Source organism: Mesoplodon mirus, assembly GCF_964341445.2.
Source record: "Mesoplodon mirus genome assembly, chromosome: 19".
NCBI lineage: Eukaryota > Metazoa > Chordata > Mammalia > Artiodactyla > Ziphiidae > Mesoplodon > Mesoplodon mirus.
The window spans coordinates 14,849,160-14,874,112 of NC_138995.1; the positions used below are offsets into that span (position 1 = coordinate 14,849,160).

Genomic DNA, 24,953 nt, shown 5'->3' on the forward strand with positions numbered 1-24,953 from the left:
ATGAGAGGGATGAGGGAACAGACAATAACTAGAGGGGTTGCAAGATAAAGGGAACATTTTTTGTTTGTTAAGACAGGAGCTATGAGTGTGCACGGAGACCAAGGAAAAGAAAAACACCAGGGCTTCCCTGGTGGCGCAGTGGTTGAAAGTCCGCCTGCCAATGCAGGGGACACGGGTTCGTGCCCCGGTCCGGGAAGATCCCACATGCCGCGGGGCGGCTGGGCCCATGAGCCATGGCCGCTGAGCCTGCGCGTCCGGAGCCTGTGCTCCGCAACAAGAGAAGCCACAACAGTGAGAGGCTCGCGTACCACAAAAAAAAAAAAAGAAAAACACCGAACACGCATGAGAGTTGGAGGAGGAGGATGACTAACAGAGCAAGGTCCAGAGCAGTGGGAGTGCATGGGATCAAAGGCACAGATGGCTGGACTGGCCTTGAACAGAGGGAAGAAGCAGAGAATGGATATGAATCTACATGAATTTACGCAAGGGGGTAGGAAGCTGAGAGAGATCACCCATGATGACCTCTATTTTCCCAGTCAAGTGGAAAACTGAGCTCTGGAGCCGAGGAGATGAGGGGCAGTGGGGCTGAGAGAAGCCAAGCAATTTGGAACAGATGTCAGGACACTCGAAGGAGCTGACGGCAGAAGAGGCTCCAGATGAGGCTGGAAACTAAATACATGATCTTCTTCAGTAATGATCAAGCTCAGTGGGGAAGGTCAATCTTAGTCTTGATCCATGTTGGGTTTTTTTGTTTTTTTTTTGTGGTACACGGGCCTCTCACTGTTGTGGCCTCTCCCGTTGCGGAGCACAGGCTCCGGACGCACAGGCTCAGCGGCCATGGCTCACAGGCCCAGCTGCTCCGCGGCATGTGGGATCTTCCCAGACCGGGGCACAAACCCGTGTCCCCTGCACCGGCAGGTGGACTCTCAACCACTGCGCCACCAGGGAAGCCCCATGTTGGGGTTTTGATGGGAAGATGTGACAGAAAGAAATGAATGGAAGAGAATCTAGAACAATAGCTTAATAATAATGATGATAAAGTAACAACAACAAAAAGAAACCTGGCTATCACAGCTAATACTTCTTGAGAGACTCATTTTATGCCAGGCACTATGCTACATATTTTGTGTTTACTGTCTCCTTTAATCTTTTTTTTTTTTTTGTGGTACGCGGGCCTCTCACTGTTGTGGCCTCTCCCGTTGCGGAGCACAGGCTCCGGACGCGCAGGCTCAGTGGCCATGGCTCACGGGCCCAGCCGCTCCACGGCATGTGGGATCTTCCCGGACCGGGGCACGAACCCGTGTCCCCTGCATCGGCAGGCTGACTCTCAACCACTGCGCCACCAGGGAAGCCCTCCTTTAATCTTTATGAAAACCCTGAGCATATAGGACTCTGTCCACTGCCCCCTCTACCTGCTTCTAGCACTCTATACTCACAGCACTTATGATGTTGCCCTCTTACTGCTTATTTGATGGTCAAACTCTCCACTAGACTGTAAAATTCAGCCAGTGACTCCTGAATGCCTAACACAGTATTAAAAATGAATGAAGGAAAGAAAGCAAACTTCGTTTACATTTGCTCTTGACCACCAACAGAAGAAATAAAATCTTGAATATAATTAATATCTTGCTGAAAATCAGATGAACATGGGTCACAAGAGTATCAAAAAAATAAGAGAACAGCATTTTAAGTCACTAAAAACCAAGAATTATCTGATTCCAATTGGAAAAAGAAAATCACTGCCATGGAGGGGAAATAGGTCTTTGTTTACAACTCATGCTAAATCCACAAACTCTAACAAGGAGTAATTCAGAGGCACCTTCCTGTTTCAAGAGGACCTTCCTTTATCTAAATAGCATGGCCATTAAACTTATTCCTCCACTCAACCTTTGCTCTTCTCCTGGTTATCCAAATATTTCAATGTATTAGCATTTCTTGTACCTCAAAACTGTCAAAGTGCCCACAGACATCTCTTAAATACAGAAATCAAACAAGCACCACCCTCATGAGACACACTCACCGGGAGAGTTCTAGAGAAGTGAGCAGACTGGGTACTGGATAGACATTCACTGCTGTCAGCCCTAATCAGAAAACAGATTGGTGTTAGCGACGTTCTCCAAAGAAGAATGTAACTGAGAGTAAACAAGGGGGAAAGCTGATGAAAATTGATGTCACCTACTGACACGAACTAAAGATGAAAACCAAATCTCCCTGTGCTATGCTGCTGCTTCCCACTAGCTACTTTTTTTTTTTTTGGCTGTGTTGGTTCTTCGTTGCTGCACGCGGGCTTTCTCTGGTTGTGGCGAGTGGGGGCTACTCTTCATTGTGGTGTGTGGGCTTCTTATTGCGGTGGCTTCTCTTGTTGCGGAGCACGGGCTCTAGGCGTGTGGGCTTCAGTAGTTGTGGCACATGGGCTCAGTAGTTGTGGCTCGCGGGCTCTAGAGCACAGGCTCAGTAGTTGTGGCGCATGGGCTTAGCTGCTCCGTGGCATGTGGGATCTTCCCGGACCAGGGCTCGAACCAATGTTCCCTGCATTGGCAGGTGGATTCTTAACCACTGCGCTACCAGGGAAGCCTATCCCACTAGCTACTTTACATTCGATAGTGTATATATGTTGATGCTACTCTCATTTCGCCCCAGCTCAAGAGGGAGGGGATCCGGGGACATGTGTATGCATACGGCTGATTCACTTTGGTGTACAACAGAAACTAACACAATATTGTGAAGCAATTATACTCCAATAAAGATCTATTAAAATTAAAAATTAAAAAAAACAGTGGGTAACTCACATTGACTAACTTTAACTGCTTGATCCCCATTTGAAAACCAAATACAACAATTAATTGGAGGATCTTGGGTACTGCACTGGAGTCACACTGGATCAGGCAGCTGTTAAATGTTAACAATAACTGCTTAGCTTATTAACCTTAAAAATGAATAACTGAATTTTCCCTGGCAACATTTTAATTTTTAATTAAAGCAAAACAAATAAAGAAAAGTACAGTAATCTTAAATGTATAGATCAATGAATTTTTACAAAAAGAACACACTGGTATAACCAGTAGGCAGATCAAGAAACAGAGCAGTACCAGCTGCCCGGAAACTTCCCCTCATCCCCCCTCCCTCTAGTCACTACCCCACATACAGATTACTTTTACCTATTTATATAAATATACACATTCATTATATATAATTTTTTTGTCTGGCTTCATCACTGAACATTGTGCTTGTGAGATATTTGTTCATATTACTGAATATGGTTTTAGTTCATCCATTCTCATGGCTGTATAAAATTTTTCCTGGGAATATACCACCATTTATTTACCCATTGTAGAGTTGATGGGCATTTTAAGTCTTGTCTAGCTGGGGGTTACTATGAATAGTGCCTCTGTGAACATTTTGTCCACGTCTTTTGTGGACTAACATAAGCATTTATGTTGAATACAAGCTTAGGAGAGGAACTGCCGAGTGCAGTGGGTGCATATGTGTGACTTCAGGAGATACTACCATGCAGTTTTCCAGAGTGGTTGCAACAATTTACACGCCCAACAACTGGCACTGGTGTTTTCAGCCTTTTTTATTCTAGTCATTCTGGTAGGTGTGCAGTGGTGTCACACTGAGATTCCAATTTGCATATCCCTGATGACCCTGGTGTGATGGCACTTCTCTATGCTAATTGGCCATTTGGAAAAATTCTTTTGTGAAGCTGAAAGCTGAGTTCTTTACTTCTGAGGTGTCAAAACTTCAAGTGTTGATATGAATTCTTCTAGGTTGTACAATTTAAGGATTCTGTGAACAGAACAAGCCCCAATAACAGTACTGTGACAGAATCTGCTAAGAAGGCCTACATGTATGTCAATGAGTCTTTTCCCAGAGGGCCAGTCATTCAGAGTCTCTAGATACTTTAAGAATACAGATTAGCCCTGATAATAAGTATTTCCAGGACAAAAGAATTACTACCATCTCACAACATGTATAAACAGCACGACTCAACAAACAGCCCTAACAATTAATCTAAGCTACAATTTGAAGCGTCTATAACATGATAAAAGGCAATGAAAAGAGAAGTCTTAACTCTCTTTTATCCTAATAATATATTTTAGCGATACAGAAAAGGGAATAAAATAATGAATATTCTTTCACCCATCACCTAGCTTTTAACAAATCGTGACATTCTGCCTTACATGCTTCAGCCTTTTTAAGAATTAAAACGCTGCACATACCAAGAGGCAAACACCATCCGGAATATGATTTTTATCATTCCCATGGATTCTTTCATACTGTCATGGCATACTTAGAGCTAAGCAAACAACATTTTTATGTGTTTTAAAATTTGATATAACTATCATAGTGTACTCAACCACTGACTCCTGAATACTTAACATAGTGTTAAAAATAAGAAAGCAAACCTCATTTATGTTTATTCTTGACCAGTCGAAGTAATAAAATCCTGAATATAATTAATCTCTCCAAAAATCAGACCAATATGGGTCACAAGAGTATCAAAAAGGGGAAAAAATTTTTTAAAAGTCGGAAAAACCAAGAATTATCTGATTCCAATTGGCAAAAAGGAAATAACACCATGGAGGGGAAACAGATCTTGGTATCTCATTCTAAATCCATAGGCTTTTATTTTTTTTGTTTTTGTTTTTTAAAATAAATTTATTTATTTATTTATTTTTGGCCGCATTGGGTCTTCACTGCTGTATGCGGGCTTTCTCTAGTTGCGGTGAGCGGGGGGCTACTCTTCGTTGCGGTGTGCAGGCTTCTCATTGCAGTGGCTTCTCTTTGTTGTGGAGTTTGGGCTCTAGGTGCACGGGCTTCAGTAGTTGTGGCACGTGGGCTCAGTAGTTGTGGCACGTGGGCTCTAGAGCTCAGGCTCAGTAGTTGTGGCACACAGGCTTAGTTGTTCCACGGCGTGTGGATTCTTAACCACTGCACCACCAGGGAAGTCCAATCCACAGGCTTTTAGAATGAGTAATTCATAGGTACCTTTCTGTTTCAAGAGGACCATTCCTTTCACTGCAGGATATCAAAACATGCACTTTCTTTTTTTGCTCAAAAGATATCTGAGGGGCTTCCCTGGTGGCGCAGTGGTTGAGAGTCCGCCTGCCAATGCAGGGGACACAGGTTCGAGCCCTGGCCTGGGAAGATCCCACATGCCAGGGAGCAACTAAGCCCGTGCGCCACAACTACTGAGCCTGCGCTCTAGAGCCCGTGAGCCACAACTACTGAGCCCATGTGCTGCAACTACGGAGGCCCACGCGCCTACAGCCCGTGCTCCACAACGAGAGAGGCCACTGCAATGAGAGGCCCGTGCACTGCAACAAAGAGTAGCCCCCGCTCTCCGCAACTAGAGAAAGCCCGCGCGCAGCAACGAACACCCAACACAGCCAAAAATAAATAAATAAAATAAATAAAATTTAAAAAAAAAAGATTTCTGAGATTTATCCATACTAATACACAAAGCTCTAGTACATTCATTTCCATTGCTGTGCAATATTCTATTATATAAATTTATCCTGTTTTGTTTACCCATTTTCCTATTTATAGTCATATTTTTAGTTTTTTTCACTGTAACATACAATGCTGTGATAAACCTTCTAGGACACATCTCCTATGTGAGTGTCTGGGAGATATTCCAAGCAGGGGAGCTGCTAGAACACGGGCTCTGTGTATCTTTGTCTTCTCTGACACCATCATGCTGCTCTCCGTGTTGGTTTTACCAACTCCCCCTGGCAACGTTTGAGAGGTACTGCTTCTCCACATCTTCAGTAAGCACTTAGTGTTATTATTTTTATTTGATGAGTATAAAATGGCATTATCTAAATTTGCATTTCTTTGACTGATACTTAGTGAAATTAAACATCTTTTCCTTTACTTCTTTAAACACAGAAGAAGTAGTTACAGTCGACCCTTGGACAATGTGGGGGTTATGGGCACTGACCCTCTGTGCAGTTGAAAATCCCCATATAACTTTATATATATATATATGTAAATACTACAATACTACACAATCCGTGGTTGGTTGAATCTACAGATATGGAATCATGGATACAGAGGGCTAACTATAACGTTATACTCCCATTTTTGACTGTTTAGAGGATTGGTGCCTCTAAACCCTGCATTATTCAAGGGTCAAATGTATTTACTATTGAAAAAAATCCATGTTTAAGTGGACCTATGCAGGGAATCCCCTGGCGGTCCAGTGGTTAGGACTTAGTGCTTTCACTGCTGTGGCCCGGGTTCAATCCGTGGTTGGGGAACAAAGACCTTGCAAGCTGCACAGTGTGGCCAAAACAAAACAAAACAAACAAACCAAAAAAAGGGGACCTGTGCAGCTCAAACCCATGTTGTTCAAGGGTCAACTGTATAACTTCTTCGGTAAAGAAGAACTCTCTATAAACAGAATGGCCTCAACAAATATGAGGCCTTTTACATTGAAAAATAATCCTGGGGCAAATAAATCACTATTGAAATGAAGGGCTTCTCATTCTGGAACTGAGGCAGCAAAAGGTTTTAGACTAGAGATTGACAAACTTTTTCTGTAAAGGGCTAAATGTTTAGTAATATTTTGGCCTTTATGGGCCACGTGGTCTCTCTTAAAACTACTCAATTTTGCCACTGTAGCATGAGAGTGGTTAATATGTGGACAAATCAATGTGGGTGTGTGCCCATCAAACTTTCTTCACTTAAATTTGAACTTCATATAACTTTCCCATGTCAAAATTATTCTTCCTTTGATTTTTTTTTAAAACGCTACCATTAAAAAATGTAAAAACCCATTCCACGTGAGCCATACAAAAACAGATGGCAGGCCAGATTTAGCCCCTGGGCTGTAGCTGGACAGCCCTTGTTTTAGACCATCACTGATATTCTCTTTCGAACATGCTTGCCCACCCTCCTAACTTCCTGTCATTTTGCAGAATGCCTCTTATTATTATGTTCACTTAGTGAATCTCAAATTGTCCTGCAATGTCTTTTTATGCATACCTCAACCACTGAAGTGTTGACGGCAAACTTAAAGCTAGGTCTCAATGAACCTCAAACTCCACTTCGCAGAGTATCTGAGGAACACCCCAGATGCCACTGTTCTTGGAAAGCTTGGACAAGAGCTACAAGAGGAAATACAGGAGACTGGGTAGAGAACTCACTGTTCGAATTGGCATAGAGAGTTCGAAGGGAGAAGCCACTGAGCGTCAGCTCCCTCAGCCGGTTCCGCTCACAATGCAGCTGCTCCAAGTTGCACAAGGAGCTAAGATCTAAGTCAGTCAGCTGATTGTCCCGCAGATCCATGTGGGTGATGTGCTTATTTCCCTCCAGATTCTCAATAACCATGGTTTTCAGATGGTTCATCCTTAATATTCAGAAATAAGAAAGTCATTAGAAATAAATTTTACTAAATGTGCTGACCAAAAGAAAAATAGAAGTATGATCCTTTTTTCTCTTTCCTAAACATCATAAGAATTTCACTACTTGCCTCATTTTGCAAGGTAGTAAGTAAATAGCTACAGATAGCTGTACCTTGAGTTCTTTGTTTATAAACTAAGTTAGAGACAATCCAGATTGGCAAATACATGTACAAATTAAATAAAGAGAAAGGAAAGGGGACCATGCCCACAAACAGTTTAAAACTTGCACCCAAATACCAAGTACATTAGGTAGGGATGAAGGAATAGGACAAAGGAACAAGAAGATGAACGTAACTTGTCAGGTTAGGAGTAGCAAGGCATTCACGGAGTTAAGTACCGGGTAAGAGCAAGAGGAAGCAGTCATACTTCCTCTCGCTGCCTGCCTACTCTCTCTAGTGCTAAGATTCCCATTACCTCAATTAATGAAGAGGAAAATAATCTGTATCAATATGGAAGAGTTCAAGGGCAAATTATAGAAAATGATGACTTCTTTGTTCTCTTCTATATAAGTATCTGATTTAATGCATGCAGGCCTGTTCATTTTCCTGCATTTCAATAAATTTTTCTGTTACTATGTCTTTATAAGGGACATCGATGACTTAGTGTAAATGACAGGACATCCAGTATGTGTGTTCTACTAGCTTCCTTTAGGAAAAGATTATAAATAAATAATAAATATTTAAAAAGGGAATAAAACTCTTATTAAAAATTGTTAGTAGTAAGACTGTTAACATTTTAATTATAATACAATAGATATCAAGAAGCAACCCAATGATTCAACAGAAAAATGGTCAAGTTTATGGAAAAATACAAACTACCAATAAGCATACAAAAAGACACTCAACTCACTCACCATAAATGCTGATTAAAACGATGAAATACTATTTTCTACCTACTACATTGACAACAAGGAAAAAGGCTGCTAAAATCCAACACTGGTAAGAATGTGACAAAATCGGAGTTCTCATAAAACATTGCTGGGAGGGTAAGTCAGAACAACCTTTGTCTCTACCACATGGTACACCTACCTCATTCATAATCTCTCTGCCATTGAGTGAAAAATGAAGCTTAACTACAGCTTTGAAAACATACAGTGTTCTAAAATCCTAATGTTTTAAAGAGTCTTCATAAAAAGAAAACGTAAAGGTCCATTAGAGGTCAGGCGAAAGGAAGGCACAGTGAAGAATGACCTCACCTCAAATCCACATGTTTGACGTGGCTCATACAGTTCAGCACCTCCAGGTTCAGCACTTCCAGTTGGTTTCCTGCCATAACCACTTTATCTAACATAGTGAGTTTCTCATAAACCTTGGGAATCTGACTAAAGTTGTTGAAGGAAATTCCCAGGGAGGAAAGCTGTTGCAGATTCCCCAATTCTTCAGGTAAAGTAGTCAGAAAGTTGCCATCAAGACAGAGGGTTTGAAGACTGCAGGAAGAAAACAAAACTGATGAAAGGTTTTAACTGGAATGGATGGAACTAGAATTATGGATTTTGACTTGTCATTAACTTATTATGAGTCCAATAATGATAAAATGCCCTAAGTCTAACTAAATAGACTCTTACTAAGATAACTGAAATACAGATGGTCCCTCTAACATCAAGGGTAATCAGAGCCTCTGCTGTTAAAACTGAGGGACTAGTTACTTCTGTAGGCAAGTAGCTGCTGCTGACCAGAATTCTCATAATTACATGATTTATTTCACTGCAAGAGCTCATGGAACTACCTTCATTCCAAATGCCAGACAAGTTCCTTATGCTGCAAACACAGGAAAAGACAGATCTAGTAAAAGTCAGATACTTACTTCAGCAGATTGCCAATCTGACTCGGCAGGTCATGGAATCCATTACAGGAAAGGTTGAGCTCGGTCAGGGTAGAAATTTCACATAACAATACAGGAAATGACCCAAGCTTATTATGAGACAAGTTCAGGCCCTTAAGCTGAGAAAATCTAAAAAGCAAAGGCACATTATACTACTGAATGAAAAAGTGATCTATTTTAAATGTCCATCAAAGAATTTGTTCTGCAAATATTTACTGAGCACTCAGTATGTGCCAAACATTATGTGTGGCATAGACACTAAGATGACTAACACCCAGTGCAAGCTATTGAGAAAACCAGGTCTGGTGTGACAGGAGTTGTTCTCTCTTCTCCTTAAAAAGGCAGAAAATTGGGCTTCCCTGGTGGCGCAGTGGTTGAGAGTCCGCCTGCCGATGCAGGGGACATGGGTTCGTGCCCCGGTCCGGGAAGATCCCACATGCCACAGAGTGGCTAGGCCCGTGAGCCATGGCCGCTGAGCCTGTGCGTCCAGAGCCTGTGCTCCGCAACGGGAGAGGCCAAAACAGTGAGCGGCCTGCGTACTGCAAAAAAAAAAAAAAAAAAAAAAAAAAAAAAAAGGCAGAAAATCTTGAAAAGCTCACATTGGTATAATTATTTTCTATCAAAGTGAATCAATCATTACTGATATGCTTCAAATCTTTTCCTTTATTAAATTTCTACGTGCAATATATGAAAGCCTTAACAATAATTAATCAACCCATGGACACAGGAATAGCTAACAAACCTTCAGATCAAATCCCATTATAAGCAATTTCTTTTTTTGTACTGAAACTATGCTGGCTCAAAAGTCACTTGAAATGAATGGGCCAGTTAGAGCTTAAAAATATGTAGGTGATACTGAGTTTTACTGTAATGTGATGATATACAACATGAACTAATTTTTAATGTTTCAATTTTTTTTGTAGAAATATCTATATAATGTCTCACTGAGAGATAGTATCATCGTAAATTGGATCCACAGGAGTCACTCCTGTAATTCTACTTAGAAGTATTACACTTCATTACTATACTAGTACAAGACTGTAAGGCTGAGGTAGTGTTCTCCAAGATGATGAACTATATCATCTGCTTCTAGATTTGAATCCTTGGTACCTCTCTCTAATGTTCCTCTTCCAAAATTTCAGCTTGAGTACTGATTGTTCCTTCGGCTTGGCAAAGGACTTCCAAATTGCTAATCCAGCCCTCAAACTAGATTAACCCTCTTTTCATAGAAACAGAAGTAAATACTAGAAACCCACTTCCTTAAAATTATAGCTTGTTTTTATTTTTAAATATCAATATTATTAAAATAATTATTTCATTACTAAATATAGGCTTATATTTGAAAACCTTTGCAAAACATTTCAGATGAGGTAAAAATCATATGCTTTCTGAAAATTATTCTAGAAATATTAGTTACTAAGTACATAAAATATGTCAATTCAATGTGCATTTATCTTTTTAATCACCATGTAATTTGAACGTTTTAGTTTCCAATTTCTCTCCTCCCCACAAGAAGCCCAGACAATTACTTACACCATGTATTTATTCACTTCCACCCATTTTTAAAGGGAGGAAGGAGATGAAATGGGTGGAGGGTGGGAATGGGGAATATATTCTAACAAAGGAGATGGGAAAATATATGGGTCATTGCCCCTTAGGACTGAAATGGTTCCTTTATTAGAAGAGAGAGGTTTCATAGCTGACAAAAGGCTTCAGAGTTGGCAGTAGCAGGTGCAAAGGAAAGATAAAAGCCCTAACCTGGGAGTGGAATTCTTGAAATCTGGCCTATTTCCTTTAAGTTATTTAAGTTTGAAACTTCTGATTCAAAAACTTCCCATATACAGAATCTCTCGATTTACCCTGGAGGCAGATCATGCATTGCTGTCAATGACATATAGAAAAGGATTATCCAAATCAAGGGCAGCTCAATGTTGCCTCCCTAATGGAAACTGTGCATCTGTCGTCTCTTGTACAGAGGGGAGAAGGGGAGTGGGAAAACTGTGTGAATAAAAATTCTTACTTCCTGTTCAAAATGGAGGGGAAGTTTTCAAATATATATATGATGGTAAACATGCTCGCTTATAGGTATTGATTACGATTCAGTTTCAGTAAGCTAGTCTGGAAACCTATGCCCCACATACTTGTAGAAAGTGTCAAGGCCCCCTGGTCTTTCTAATTGCATGAAGTTGTGTCGCAAGTTGAGGTAGGTGATATCTTGACTGTAGAAGAGATGCTCAGGAACCTCCTCAAGGCTGTGACACGAGAGGTCCACGGTACTGATACGCTGGGACACCACCTGGACAAGGTCAAAGAGAAGAGCCATCTGAGCCAGCCCCAAATGTTTCCCACCCAGCAGAGGACGGAACGGCACTGACACAAAAAGGCACCGATTAAAAAGATGGGAGGGACTTCCCTGGTGGTGCAGTGGTTAAGAATCCGCCTGCCAATGCAGGGGATACGGGTTCAAGCCCTGGTCCGGAAAGAAGCCCTTAGACTGCGTAACAACTAAGCCTTGTGCGCCACAACTACTGAGCCTGCACTCTAGAGCCAGCGAGCCATAACTACTGAGCCTGTGTGCCACAATTACTAAAGCCCACGTGCCTAGAGCCCGTGCTCCGCAACAAGAGAAGCCACTGCAACGAGAAGCCTGTGCACTGCAATGAAGAGTAGCCCCCAGTCGCCCACACACAGCAACGAAGACCCATCGCAGCCAAAAATAAATAAATAAATAAATAAATTTATTTATTTAAAAAAATAAGACGGGAAAGAAAAGAAAGGTCGTGAGATCCAATTATTCATTTATAAGAAACAGTTAATTTTTACTTTTTCCTAAAACCATGAGATGCTTGAAAAACAGAAAGGTATAGGCTGTAAAGTGTCTACAGGTAAAAGGTAAGAAAAAAATACAAATCATAAAGATGGAAAGTTAACAGTTCATGCAGGAAGTAAAGTTAAGATGATTCAAAGTAACTGTACAAAACTTTAGGAGTGTGATACTGAAAGACACAGCCTTTTGCAGCCACACAAGCCCTGTTCCTTACTTGTGCAGTTTCTTCATCTGTCACGAGGAAAATTAAATAACCAAGCACACAGCACCAATGCTTAGCATGCAAAAGGTGCTCAAAAATATTAATTTCTCTTTACAAGGGCAGAAGAATGAAATAGCTATGTAAAATTGAAACTAGTTTTATTCAAAGAAGATTTTATTACCACCACAAGTACAGAAAATCCAATAAAGCCAAAACAAGATTTATATTACTATAATAGTAGGCTAATACAACATGGACTGTGAAAATGGGTCTAAAACAAACAAAATATCACTGCAAAAGTCATTCACGTTTTGATGGCATGTCATTATACTGAAATAATCCTTCATGAAGCTATTTAGCTCCATAAAGAAAAATGTGTTTAAATTCTGAAAAGATGACTAGGAGAACAAGAGAATTTGGAAAATGAAATACAATTTTACAGCACTTCATCTTTAAAGGCTAGGAAAGCAGAAATTATGCTAAAAAGCCAATTATCCTCAGTATACAGGAATAATGGTTTGTGACAGGATCACAGGTCATGTTCCATCAATAAGTCCAAATTTAAAGTGGTTCATCAAAGCTGTGCTAAACACATACAGATGCACTCGGCTATGAGTTAGGGAACAGCTCCATCTATCATTGACCACTATGGTTGAGGGAGAGTCATTTGAATTTCATTGTGTCTCAAATCCTTCAAGGCCCTACCTTTTTCACAGAGATGGTATAAAGGTAAATGCACCTGAAAACACTTTTGTAAGCATTCTGTACTATGCAAATATAAATAATAAGTTAAGGACCTGGGAGAATTCCATTGCATTCACTATGTACTCAGAAAGGCCTAGAGTGATGTGCATAAGAATTATAATTTGATCTCTTGGGAGTAAGTTCAGTTTCAAAATATACTTCTGTTGGGTTTCTCTGCTCTTATCTCCACATCAGGATGTCTGACAGCTTATCACCTTGGATGATTGCCGCTGCCATCTCTGGTACTCAGCCAAAGTCTCAAAGCTGACGTGATAGGTCTGAGTTTGGGCTCCAGCTGAGCTGAATGCAAGGCAGTACTGACGTCGCTTCACTTCTTCTACCTGAAGAAGAGGAGGGGAGAAAACCAGAACCAATTAAAGTAAACAATCCCAATCAAAACCCAAAGGACAATAACAAGACAAACAACTCAATTTTTTAAAACAGGCAAAAGATCTGAACAGATATTTCTCCAAAGAAGACAGAGGAATGGCCAATAAGCACACGATATCATGTTCTACATCATTAGTTATTAGATAAATGCAAGTCAAAACCACAAAGTACCATGTCACATTCACTAGGATGGCTAAAATCAAAAACACAGATAATAACAAGTGTTAGATAACAAGCATTAGAAAGCATACAGAGAAACTGGAACCCTCATACACTGCTGTGGGAATGTAAAATGGTGCAGCCACTTTGGAAAACAGCCTGGCAGTTCCTCAAAAGCAACCATGTGACGCAGCAATTCCATTCCTAGGTATATACCCAAGAAAAGACGCATCCACACAAAAACTTGTATGTGAATTATAGCAGCATTATTATTATAGCCAAAAAGTGGAAATAACCTCAATGTTCATCAACAGGTAAAGGTATAAACAAAATGTAGTACATCCATACAATGGAATACTATTCAGCCGTAATGGGAATAAAATATTGACACACACTAAAACATGCATGAACCTCGAAAACGTTATACTAAGCGAAAGAAGTCAGTCACAAAGAACCATATATTATATGATTCCATTTATATGAAACGTCCAGAATCAGTAAATCTACAGAGACAGAAAGTAGATTAACGGGTGCCTGGGGCTGGAGAAGGAATGGGGAGATGACGGCTAAGTAGTGCAGGGTTTCTTTTCAAAGGGTCATGAAAGTATTCTAAAATCGATTATGGTGATAGTTGCACAACTCTGTGAATTTACAAAAAGTCACTGAATTGTACACTTTAAATGGATTAATTGTACACTATACGAATTCTGTCTTATAAAGCTGTTTAAAAAAAAACCAAAGGGGGAATTCCCTAGTGGTCCAGTGGTTAAGACTCCACACTTCTTCCACTGCAGGGGGCACGGGTTCGATCCCTGGTCAGGGAACTAAGATCCTGCATGCCGCACAGTGCGGCCAAAAAAAAAAAAAAAGAAAAAACCAAAGGAATACTTATTTAACAGATATATTGAAGGAGTAGGATTCATAGGGCACAGCCATAAGTAAATTTATTTATTACTCTTTAAATCACAAAACAATCTCAGTTTGATAATTATCTGCTGAATGAATACATTTTACTATTGTGGGTGCTAGGGACATAACGGGAAAAACTAACAAACCCTCTGCCCTCAATGGAGTTTATATATCAAAATGGTGACATGAGAGCTTCCCTGGTGGCAGAGTGGTTAAGAAGCCGCCTGCCAGTGCAAGGGACACAGGTTCAAGCCCTGGTCCGGGAAGATCCCACATGTTGTGGAGCAACTAAACCCATGCACCACAACTACTGAGCCTGAGCTCTAGAGCCCGCGAGCCACAACTACTGAGCCCGTGTGCCACAACTACTGAAGCCCACGCACCTAGAGCCTGTGCTCTGCAACAAGAGAAGCCACCACAACTAGAGAAAGCCCGCGCACAGCAACGAAGACCCAACACAGCCATAAATAAATAAATAGATAGATAGATAAATAAATAATGGTGACATGATACAGCATAACATGATAAAATACAGAATGAGTAACATGAAGAAAAACAAAGCAGGGTATAGGCTCGGAGGGGAACAGGGTAGGTGATCTCAGTTATGAATAGGACAGTCAAGGAAGGACTCACTGAGGAGGAAACATGTGAGCAAAGACCCCACAAGGGTTCAGGGGCAAGGTGTGGAAACCTCCTGGGGAAGGAGCATTCCCAGTTTAGCAACAGTCAGTACAAGTCCCGGTAATGCAAGAATGCATGCCTGTTTCAGAACAGGAGAGTCTTCAGGCCCACATGATAAAAGCCAAAGTTTCCACTTCAAGGGTAAGGTTGTTCCAACGCTTTCCCCACCACTGCGGCACCCTGGAGGTAGCTGCTTGCCTGCAAAGGGTACCTTGGCCTACTTTTTGGACTTACCTCCCCCCTTACTTATGAGGTGCTGGGATAGAAGCCATTTCTGACTCCCTCCATCATTGAAGTGGGGCAGGAGGAAGAACAGGGAAGACACAAGCCCAACGGTTCTTACTAGACTAGTAGAGTCATAACCTGACTTCATACTCTCTGGGCCTACCAGATTTTAAAGGGGATGATCTTCCTCAGTAGGTTCTTCTGCAGGTTCTTTGGATACCCGGCCCCCCAATCCAACCAATGATGGCTTCTCACGTACAGATCCCTTGACCAGGCTAATGCATGCTATTCTAGCAGGTGACCACTCCCTCCTCAGACCTGAAGGAATCTGGTGGTCCACTGACAGCCCACCCTCCAGTGAAGTCTGTTTGCCCCTCCAGGTGGCCCCACTGGACATATTCTAAGAGAATCCACCCACCTACCCAGTGGCTCCTGCTCTCTCTCAACCCATCTGGGTCACATACTAACAAACCCAAAGAGTACACAGTGATCCCAACACATGAGTTAGGCGCTTTGCTCAATCACCAAAGCAGCCGGCAGCTTATCTTTCGTCCTCAAGACTTCATGGTTAGAAGGCAGGACACCAGTGCACTATGTCCCCCTTACTGCAGGGGACCCATATCAGGCTCTCTTGGGTCCTTTTGAAACCTCTTTCACTAGGCTTGAGGAAAGAGGCAGAAACCTCCCTCAGTACCATTTGGGGTGGTGGCAGGGATTCACTGCACAACAGCTCTCTTCAACAACCCAACCTATATAGCTTTGAGGAGGATGAAGTCTTTTTATAGTTGTGGAACCACTTACATCTTTGTCTGACATCTCACTTTAGTATGTCATAGCTACTGAATCTTGGTGAGTCAGCTGGAAACTTCCAAGTTATACTCATAAATCACTTATCCCAAAACTGCATCACACGTTCCTTACTGAACACACCACCACATCTTGAATACTGTTCAGGATAGTTTGAGCTTTAGGTGTTTAAATTTAAATTTATATTTAAAATATTAAAAATTTTAAACGTTTTTACAATCAATATTAAATTTACTACCATATTTTGTCAGTGTCTGCACTCATCATCTATTTACCTCATGCCTTCCCTTTGAATTTACTTTCCTTTGTTGTTTTATTTCTTTTTTCTTTGTTTTTTGGAGGGGCGTTGTTTTTAATTTTTTTAAATGAAATTCATGTCCACTCTTATTTATTTATTTATTTATTTTTGGCTGCATTGGGCCTTCGTTGCTGCGTGTGGGCTTTCCTTAGTTGTGGTGAGTGGCGGCTACTCTTCACTGCAGTGCACAGGCTTCTCATTGAGGTGTCTTCTTTTGTTGTGGAGCATGGGCTCTAGGTGAGCAGGCTTCAGTAGTTGCAGCGTGCAGGCTCAGTAGTTGCAACATGCAGGCCCTAGAGCGCACGGGCTTCAGTAGTTGTGGTGCATGGGCTCAGTAGTTGTGGTGCGTGAGCTCAGTAGTGGTGGCTCACAGGCTCTGGAGTGCAGGCTCAGTAGTTGTGGTGCACGGGCTTAGTTGCTCCGCAGCATGTGGGATCTTCCCAGACCAGGGATCGAACCTGTGTCCCCTGCATTGGCAGGTGGATTCTTAACCACTGCACCACCAGGGAAGTACCAGTCTTTTTTTCTTTTTTTGGCTGCACCGTGGCAGTGAAAGCACCCAGTCCTAACCACTGGACCACCCTCATTAGTCTTTATATGTCTGAAAATGTCCTATTTTGCCTTGACTCTTGTAAAGTAATTCAGCTGGATATAGAATACAGGTTGACATTTATTTTCTCTCAGCAATTTTGCAAATAGTCTTCTACACATATTGTTGATGAAAAGAAAGCTGTTGTCAGCCTGTCAATTCTTTGCAGGTAATCTTTTCTCTCTGGAAGCTTCTGTGATTTGCTCCTTCATGTTCTGCAATGTGTCTACGTGTCAACTTATTTTTATTTAACCTGTTCAGTACCCAGTGTCTTTTCAATCTGAACACTCATGTCTGTCTTTATTTCTAGAAAAATCTCAACCATTATTTCTTCAGATATTGCTTATCCATTCTCCTTTACTCTCTTCTCTGGAACTGCTATTAGATGTATACTGGACCCTCCCTTATGGGCTCTCTTATACGTTTTATCTGTGAAATTCTTCAGTACGTTCGTTGGTTCATTACATTCAGCTGTGAAGTAGTGGATTAAAAACACAGCATCAGTCCAGGAGTGCTACAGCAGCTCCGCCCTGCCACCAGGGGCCCAGGCGCCTCTTGCTTTCCAGAAGGCCACACTCAGCAAATGCCTGCAGTTTCCAGCCACCATATGACTGCTCCATCTCCAATACCAAGAGACTGTGTTCCATAAAGGAAGGAAACGCAGGGCAAAGGGTCAAGCCATCCACGTCTCTCCCACTTTAAAGGCCTTTCCCAAAAGTCCCACCTGCAAACTTCTGTTTATATTTATTAGCCACCACTAGCTACAAGGGAGGTTGGCGAGTTTTTGATCTTGGTCACATCACCACCCTGAACACAATTCTGTTCTATTAGTGAGGGAAGAGAGAGAACGGACAAGAATTACGTAAATGGGAGGTTTGTTTTTCTTTCTCTTTCTTGCTCTGTTTCCCACTTCCTCTCCGCCAATCCTCCAACCTTGTCCTCACTCACCTTCTCCCTTTGGAGAAATTTCACTTACTTTCTTCACTATCCTTCAGCCCCCAAGACCAGAACCAGGTCTCGTATTGGTAGTGGTAGGTTCCTGCTCCACGGATGATACTGGAGTGACACACATTCATTTATTAGACCAGTTGGGGCTTGTTCATTTCCTAGTCACAGGGCATACAACTGGGTCCACCCATCTGTTTAGAACCACAGCCAGGAACAAGCCTTGGTTCCAGTCAGTGGTTTACAGAAGTGTCTGGTTTGGGTTTTTGTTTGTTTTTTCCAACTTTTTATCAGGAGCAAAGAATACCACTCATTTCCTAGCTTCAAGCAATAAGCTTGGGCCAGGTCCCCCATCATAACCAGAGTACTTTTAGACCCAAATACTTATAGGCGCTAAACCCCTAGGCTGCCACCTTTCAGACCCAGGGCCCAGTAGACCCTCACCAATTACATTTCTATTCCACATTCCTAAGTCCAGCTATGTCCTTTCATATGTTTATTTTTTTTTAATATATGTATTTTATCTACATTGCTGTGTATCTGGATCAAATTGGCTATCTCAAAGCATGATTCACAATGTCATTTTGTCTGGAAGTTCTCTTCAATTCAGATTGTTTTATGATCTTCAAGATTCAACATAAAGGAAATAAAATTATGTATAACTTCCTATAAACATTAACATTATCTGTTTTCCAGACTTGGAACTGCCTTTCCTATGATGGGGAATTCTCTAGTACAGATGCAAGAAATGGCAGGTTTCTCTGGCTGCTGGGTAGGAGCTTATGACCACTCCAGACTCTGAATTTCAGTCTAATGGGGGAAAAAGAGAAACAGGAAAGAATCTATTTTGGAGGGGATGCTAACAGCTCCTTCTAGTTTACAAAGGCAGCTTCTAGTGGTAGCATCCTCTGTCTACTCTTGGTGGTACCAATGAGAGAGCATTTAGTGCCTAGCAGTGGAGGCAGGGGTTTCTCCAACAGATGGGTCCTGCAGCAGAATTTGGGGCATGGATAGTCTTTGGACCTCCCAGGGAGTCTGTGGTGTACATGAACTTGTTTTATGCTTAAATTAGCCTTAGTGGTTTTGTTTAAAACTAAGAACACAAAAACTTTGTGACGTAATCTTTAATAATGCTCATATTGGCTTATTTGAAAAGATGTGAAAAAAGCTCTGAAAAGCATATGTGATATTTTTTTAATTAAGACGATCAGAGGAAGAATAATTCATCTTTGTGAGTCTTACCTTTCCCCCAACCAGAGGCAAAATGTGCATCTTTCCAGTCTGACAATCCTTCACTGAGGAAACGATGAGGCAGGTGCCACAGAGCACCACCAGGCGTTCAGCCCACTTATGCAGCTGGGTCTTTCCCTTTCGTACATTATAGATGCCAGACAGAAGGATTCGATCCAGATGATCCATCTGGCATGGTTTTTCTGAAAAGAAAAGAGTACTTAAAAAGCCACCATTAAAGTAGCATAAAAATAATGAAAGGGAAAAAGAAAGTATTACACGTTAACATTCAGCAACCCTAGTATAGATTTAAGTAACCAAGCAATATAAGTATTACAAAATAAGCTCTCAGTCTTAAACTGTTGTCCATCCCTAAGTTATGTAATGGGAGCACTACAAATTTTGGTCTAGAGAGCAACATGTTATTTTGGATGCCACTGTTAATCCTTCTTCCAACAGTCATATCTCCCATGTACACAAAGAAAGACAGAATGACAGAGTGGTTAAGATCATGGACCTGGGAGTCAGACACGCAAACCTGAGTCTGAATCTTGGTTCTGCCACTCACTTTGTTTCATTGAACTAGATAATCTCACTGACCTTGACCTTCCCCATTTACAGAGTTTGGATCTTAATACTATCTACCTTCAGAGGGTTCTTATAAAAAATTAAGATAATGAGTGTAAAATACTAAGCAAAGTTTTAGACACAAAGCAAGTATGGAATAAGTGACAGCCACTATTGTTGTGCTTAGTCTATTCTAGAATGAAGAAATGAACAACTAGCTCTGTACACAATCCTCCAACATGCTGCTCTTTGTGAAGAAAAGCTTTCGGCTGATATTTCAGTCAACTATCCCAATCATGGTGGCAGAAGCAATACATGCATGCAAGAGCTTCTCTATTTTTGCCACCCTTTAGAAATCTTTATATGACTGAGGTATAGTGAACAAAACAGAGCATTATGACAGAAGAGATGTTCTTGGTTAAAGCACTACTAGAAACAGACAGTAACTCTACACGGAAATGAACAGGAGCAGCAACAGTACAAGGTTGTGCAAACAGCAATAAACGGGGAACTGAGAAAACTGGGTTGTACTCAGTATTATTATATAATTGATTATGGAGCCCTGGGCATTGCTTTGCCCTATTAACTATGTTTTTCCCATATAAAAAAATGAAGAAATGGGCTACCTTACTTCAAAGCTTTTAAAACTTTGTATGTTAACACCAGATGTATGGAAGAGTCATTTCTCCTTCTATTCTAGGCCAATCCTTTCATCTCTTTTCTAAATTCCACCTTCCTTGGGGAGTTTGGTTCTTCATTCTTCTCACTTTTCAACTCCACCCTCCCTATTATTTCTATCAAAGCTCCAAAAACACTCTAGTTTTCTCCCATTCCTTCTCATTCTCAACAGAATTCCTTTAGTTGAGGGATTCTCCAATTCCTATGTGCCCAAGAATTATCTAAGAATTAGTTTAAAATGCAGAACGCCAAGACCTATCCACAGAGAGTCTAATTCAGAGGGTCTGGGATGGAACATAGGAAAATGTATTTTTAACAAGTATCCCAAGTAATTTAAATGCAGATGGCCCACAAACCATATTTTAAGAAACTGTAAGTTTAACCTTTTGAGGCTCTTTTCTTCTCATTTGTGCTTCTATATTAGCTATCTCTGTTACCTCACCTTTTATTTATTCAATTTACTTCAATCTGGCTCCCACTTCCCCAAAACTACACTATTCATATGTTGATAAAGGCTTTCAAATTTCTACCTCCTGCCCCAATCTTCCCTTAGTTCTGATCTCATATATCCAACTGCCTGCTAGACATGTCCAACAGATGTCCCCATTCACCTCAAATTTACAGATTCATAGACTCATAGACATAGAAGACAAACTTACGGTTGCCAAAGGGGAAAAGGGCAGGGGGGATAAATTTGGAATTTGGGGTTAACAGATACAGACCACTGTATATAAAATAGATAAACAACAAGGACCTACTATATAGAAAAGGGAACTATATTCAATATCTTATAAGAATCTGTAGTGGAAAAGTATCTGAGGGGAGTTCCCTGGTGGTCTAGTGGTTAGGATTTGGCTCTTTCACTGCCATGGCCAGGGTTCACTCCCTGGTCAAAGAACTGAGATCCCACAAGCCACGTGGCACGGCATCCCCCCCCCCAAAACAAGTATCTCAAAAAGAATACACACACACACACACACACACACACACATAAAACTGAATCACTTTTCTGTAAACCTGAAACACTGTAAATCAACTATACTTCAACAAAAAAGTAAAATAAAAAAAATTTTACAGATTCAAAACCAGTATCAGAATGAAAAGAAAGTAAAACTATCTCTATTTGAAAATAATATGATCTTGTATACAGAAAATTACCTTCCTAGGTAAGCCACACCAAAAAAATACTATTATAACTGAGTTCAGAAAGGTTGCAGGATACAAGATTTTTAAAACATCAGTTGTATTTCTATGCACTAGAAATAAACAATTCAAAAGTGAAATTAAGAAATCAATTGCGGACTTCCCTGGTGGCGCAGTGGTTGAGAGTCCGCCTGCCGATGCAGGGGACGCGGGTTCGTGCACCAGTCCGGGAAGATCCCACATGCCACGGAGCGGCTGGGTCCGTGGGCCATGGCCGCTGGGACTGCGCGTCTGGAGCCTGTGCTCCGCGGCGGAAGAGGCCGCGGCAGTGAAAGGCCGCGTATCGCAAAAAAACAAACGAAAAACAAAAACAAAAAAAAACACTATGCTGAGTACAAGAAGCCAGCCACAGAAAGCCAAGTATGTATGATTCCATTTGTATCAATTGTTCAGAATAGGCAAATCTATATAGACAGAATGTAGATTCATGGTTGCCAGGTGTTGTGGGAGTGGGAAGTAAGGAATGACTGCTAACAGATATGGGGGTCTCATTTTACAGTGATAAACATGTTCTAAAATTGGATAGTGGTGATGGTTGCACAACTCTCTGAATATACTAAAAAGCACTGAATTGTACACTTTTAAAGGGTGAATTTTATGGTATGTGAATTATATCTCAATGAAGCTGGGGTTTTTTTAATCTCATCATTTTCCCCAAACTTGCTATTGCATTTATATTCCCCATCCTGGTTAACAGCATGATATATTACAAAGTTAGCTACATCAAATAAAAATGGGACTTCATTATAGCTTCTCAAATTGTCTAATAGTCTCTTTTGAAGTTTACATGAAACAGATGTTAAATCAATCGATGTACAATTCTTTGAGTCTCTCTTTCCTTGGCCTTATTTCTTTATATTTAATCTATCCATCACCACTCTCAGAAAGGAACATTCAATTTGGGGGGGGGGTAAGTTATTTATACGTGAAATAACATGCTGTTTATTATTATTTTTGGAGGGTTTGCTAGACATTCAGAGTGCCTGAAGTCTCTGATCTTCTGAAAGTGGTAAAAAACAGAATGAGGAAGTTCTAATAATCGTTTGGAATGTCTAAGAGTTCTAATTAAAAAACAGACTTATAATCTTGAAAGCCAAGGTTCTAAGTGGAAAATTAGGGATAATTTTAATTTCCCTATATATTTATACTTTGAAATGTTCTATAAAGAAAATGGATTGCTTTTATAATTTTAAAAAAAGAGCTTCTAAACAAAGAATCAAGGACAACCCTGTAGCAATGAATACGTCTATTGCCCATAGTATAGTCTCTAAATACCATGTTTCATTAAAATGAACCAGTTCTTAGAAAAATAATCTATTCCTGGTGTGAGTCAGATGATGAAAAGATCAAGAACTTAATGGAAAATCTAGAATGCTATCAAAGACAGTAGTTGGGTCATGCTGGAAGGACACAGAAAGCAACCTGAAAGAGCTCCCCATAGCTGAGATGGGACAAATTGAGCATCAGAAAGAAAAATGGCTGCAAATGAATTGAAACAAATATAAATAAGCCCATGAGCTCATGATGATAACTCAAAACAGACAATAAAAAATGAAGTCACACAGACAAATTGTGAATACAAACTGAAGGGCAAAGCAATATACCTTCTAGAAAAGAATAAAGGGAAAGACTGTTAAATTGGACTATATCAAAATGAAATACTTCTTTTAATCAAAAGATGCCATTAAGGTTCTGGTTCTGAGTTAGACAGAGGAAGCCCACTCTACCCTGTCTGTCCCACTGAATTCACCTATAAAACCTGGACAGAATACCTGGAGCATTAGTGAACCCCAAGCAGGCTAAACTCAACAAAATTCAAGCCCAGACACTTCATAATCAAACTGCTGAAAATTAAAGACAAAGGAAAAATCTTTAAAGAAGCCAGAGAAAGATGAAGCACTATTTATACAGGAACAATGGCTCAAATGACTGTATAAAGTGTGTGCAGGAGCTCTATATCATTCCAACTGCTCTGAAAATCTAAAGCTAGTTCAAAATAAAAAGTTAAACAGACAAATAAATAAATACTGGCTGAAATATTTTGGGGTAAAAATGAAACATTTACTTACATTTAAAGAGTAAAACAGGAAACCTCAAAACAAATTTCAAACTCGCAATAGCCACCCCCCCACCCAACACAAGAACACACTCTGTGATTTGAAGTATTTCAGTAGAAAATCTTGTGAAGCAGTGGTGGGTGGCTAAGCAATCCCACTATCTGGTTTCATGACCCTGAACAAGTTCCATATTTTTAGGCCTTAGTTTCCCAAGTTTAAGACCAAGGAGTTGGATTAGATGATCCCTAGTCTTTCCCAGTTCTCACATTTTATGGATCCCTCTTATTCTTCTAAACTGTTTCTCCATCAACTATATGGTAGAGTACCTTAGAGGTTAAGAAGATGAGAATTAGGGTTTCCCCGGTGGCACAGTGGTTAAGAATCCGCCTGCCAATGCAGGGGACACGGGTTAGAGCCCTGGTCCGGGAAGATCCCACATGCCGCGGAGCAACTGAGCCCGTGTGCCACAACTACCGAGCCTGCACTCCAGAGCCTGCGAGCCATCACTAAAGAAGCCCGCGCACCTAGAGTCCGTGCTCTGCAACAAGAGAAGCCACCGCAGTGATAAGCCCGTGCACTGCAACAAAGAGTAGCCCCTGCTTGCCACAACTAGAGAAAGCCTGCGGGCAGCAACAAAGACCCAACTCAGCCAAAAATAAATAAATTAATTAATTTAAAAAAAATAAAAAGAAGAGATTTAGAACCCGTTAAGATCTCTCCAGAGTAATAATATCTACCTACACGGTTGTAAGGATTAAATGAGAAAAGGTACATAGAGTGCTCAGCACCTTAGTACATGCTCAGCACATAGTAAGGGTATAAAACAAATGCTAGTTGTTATAATGAAAGTTCTGCCTTAAGCCTCCTTCTTTTCCTATATTTAAGTATTATTTTCAAGATAATCTTAACAACTTCCACGAATTTAACACTCCCATGTACCTGACTCCCAGATTTGTATTTCCAAAGCTCCTAGTTTCACACTTCCAACTACCTGCCAGACATCTCCAACTGGATGTCTACCACCACTTACAATTAAACATGGCTGAAACCAAGTCATCACCATCCCTGCAAACCAGATCCTTCTCACAGCTCAAGTCCTGTCAGTCTCCCAAAGCCACCCAGCCTCAAAACCTAAGAGCCAGCTTTGCCTCTTAGGTTCTCTTCCTCAACTCCTTTTTTCAATCAACCATCAACACTTACTGACTATTC

General features: G+C 40.8%; 1 protein-coding gene across 3 annotated transcripts in view; it reads right to left on the reverse strand.

The window, feature by feature from the left end:
- PHLPP2 (PH domain and leucine rich repeat protein phosphatase 2) overlaps window positions 1-24,953 on the reverse strand; it is a 74,143-nt gene that overhangs the window by 24,077 nt on the left and 25,113 nt on the right. For 2 of the 3 annotated variants that reach the window (XM_082608263.1, XM_082608265.1), the window contains 7 exons: window positions 19,252-19,442; window positions 13,222-13,347; window positions 11,375-11,529; window positions 9,216-9,362; window positions 8,608-8,838; window positions 7,155-7,357; window positions 2,021-2,081 (listed from right to left, as the gene is read on the reverse strand). In XM_082608263.1, coding sequence (XP_082464389.1) covers window positions 2,021-2,081; window positions 7,155-7,357; window positions 8,608-8,838; window positions 9,216-9,362; window positions 11,375-11,529; window positions 13,222-13,347; window positions 19,252-19,442 — 1,114 coding nt within the window. The remainder of the gene's footprint in view (window positions 1-2,020; window positions 2,082-7,154; window positions 7,358-8,607; window positions 8,839-9,215; window positions 9,363-11,374; window positions 11,530-13,221; window positions 13,348-19,251; window positions 19,443-24,953) is intronic. The other variant, XM_082608264.1, reaches the window with a different exon arrangement.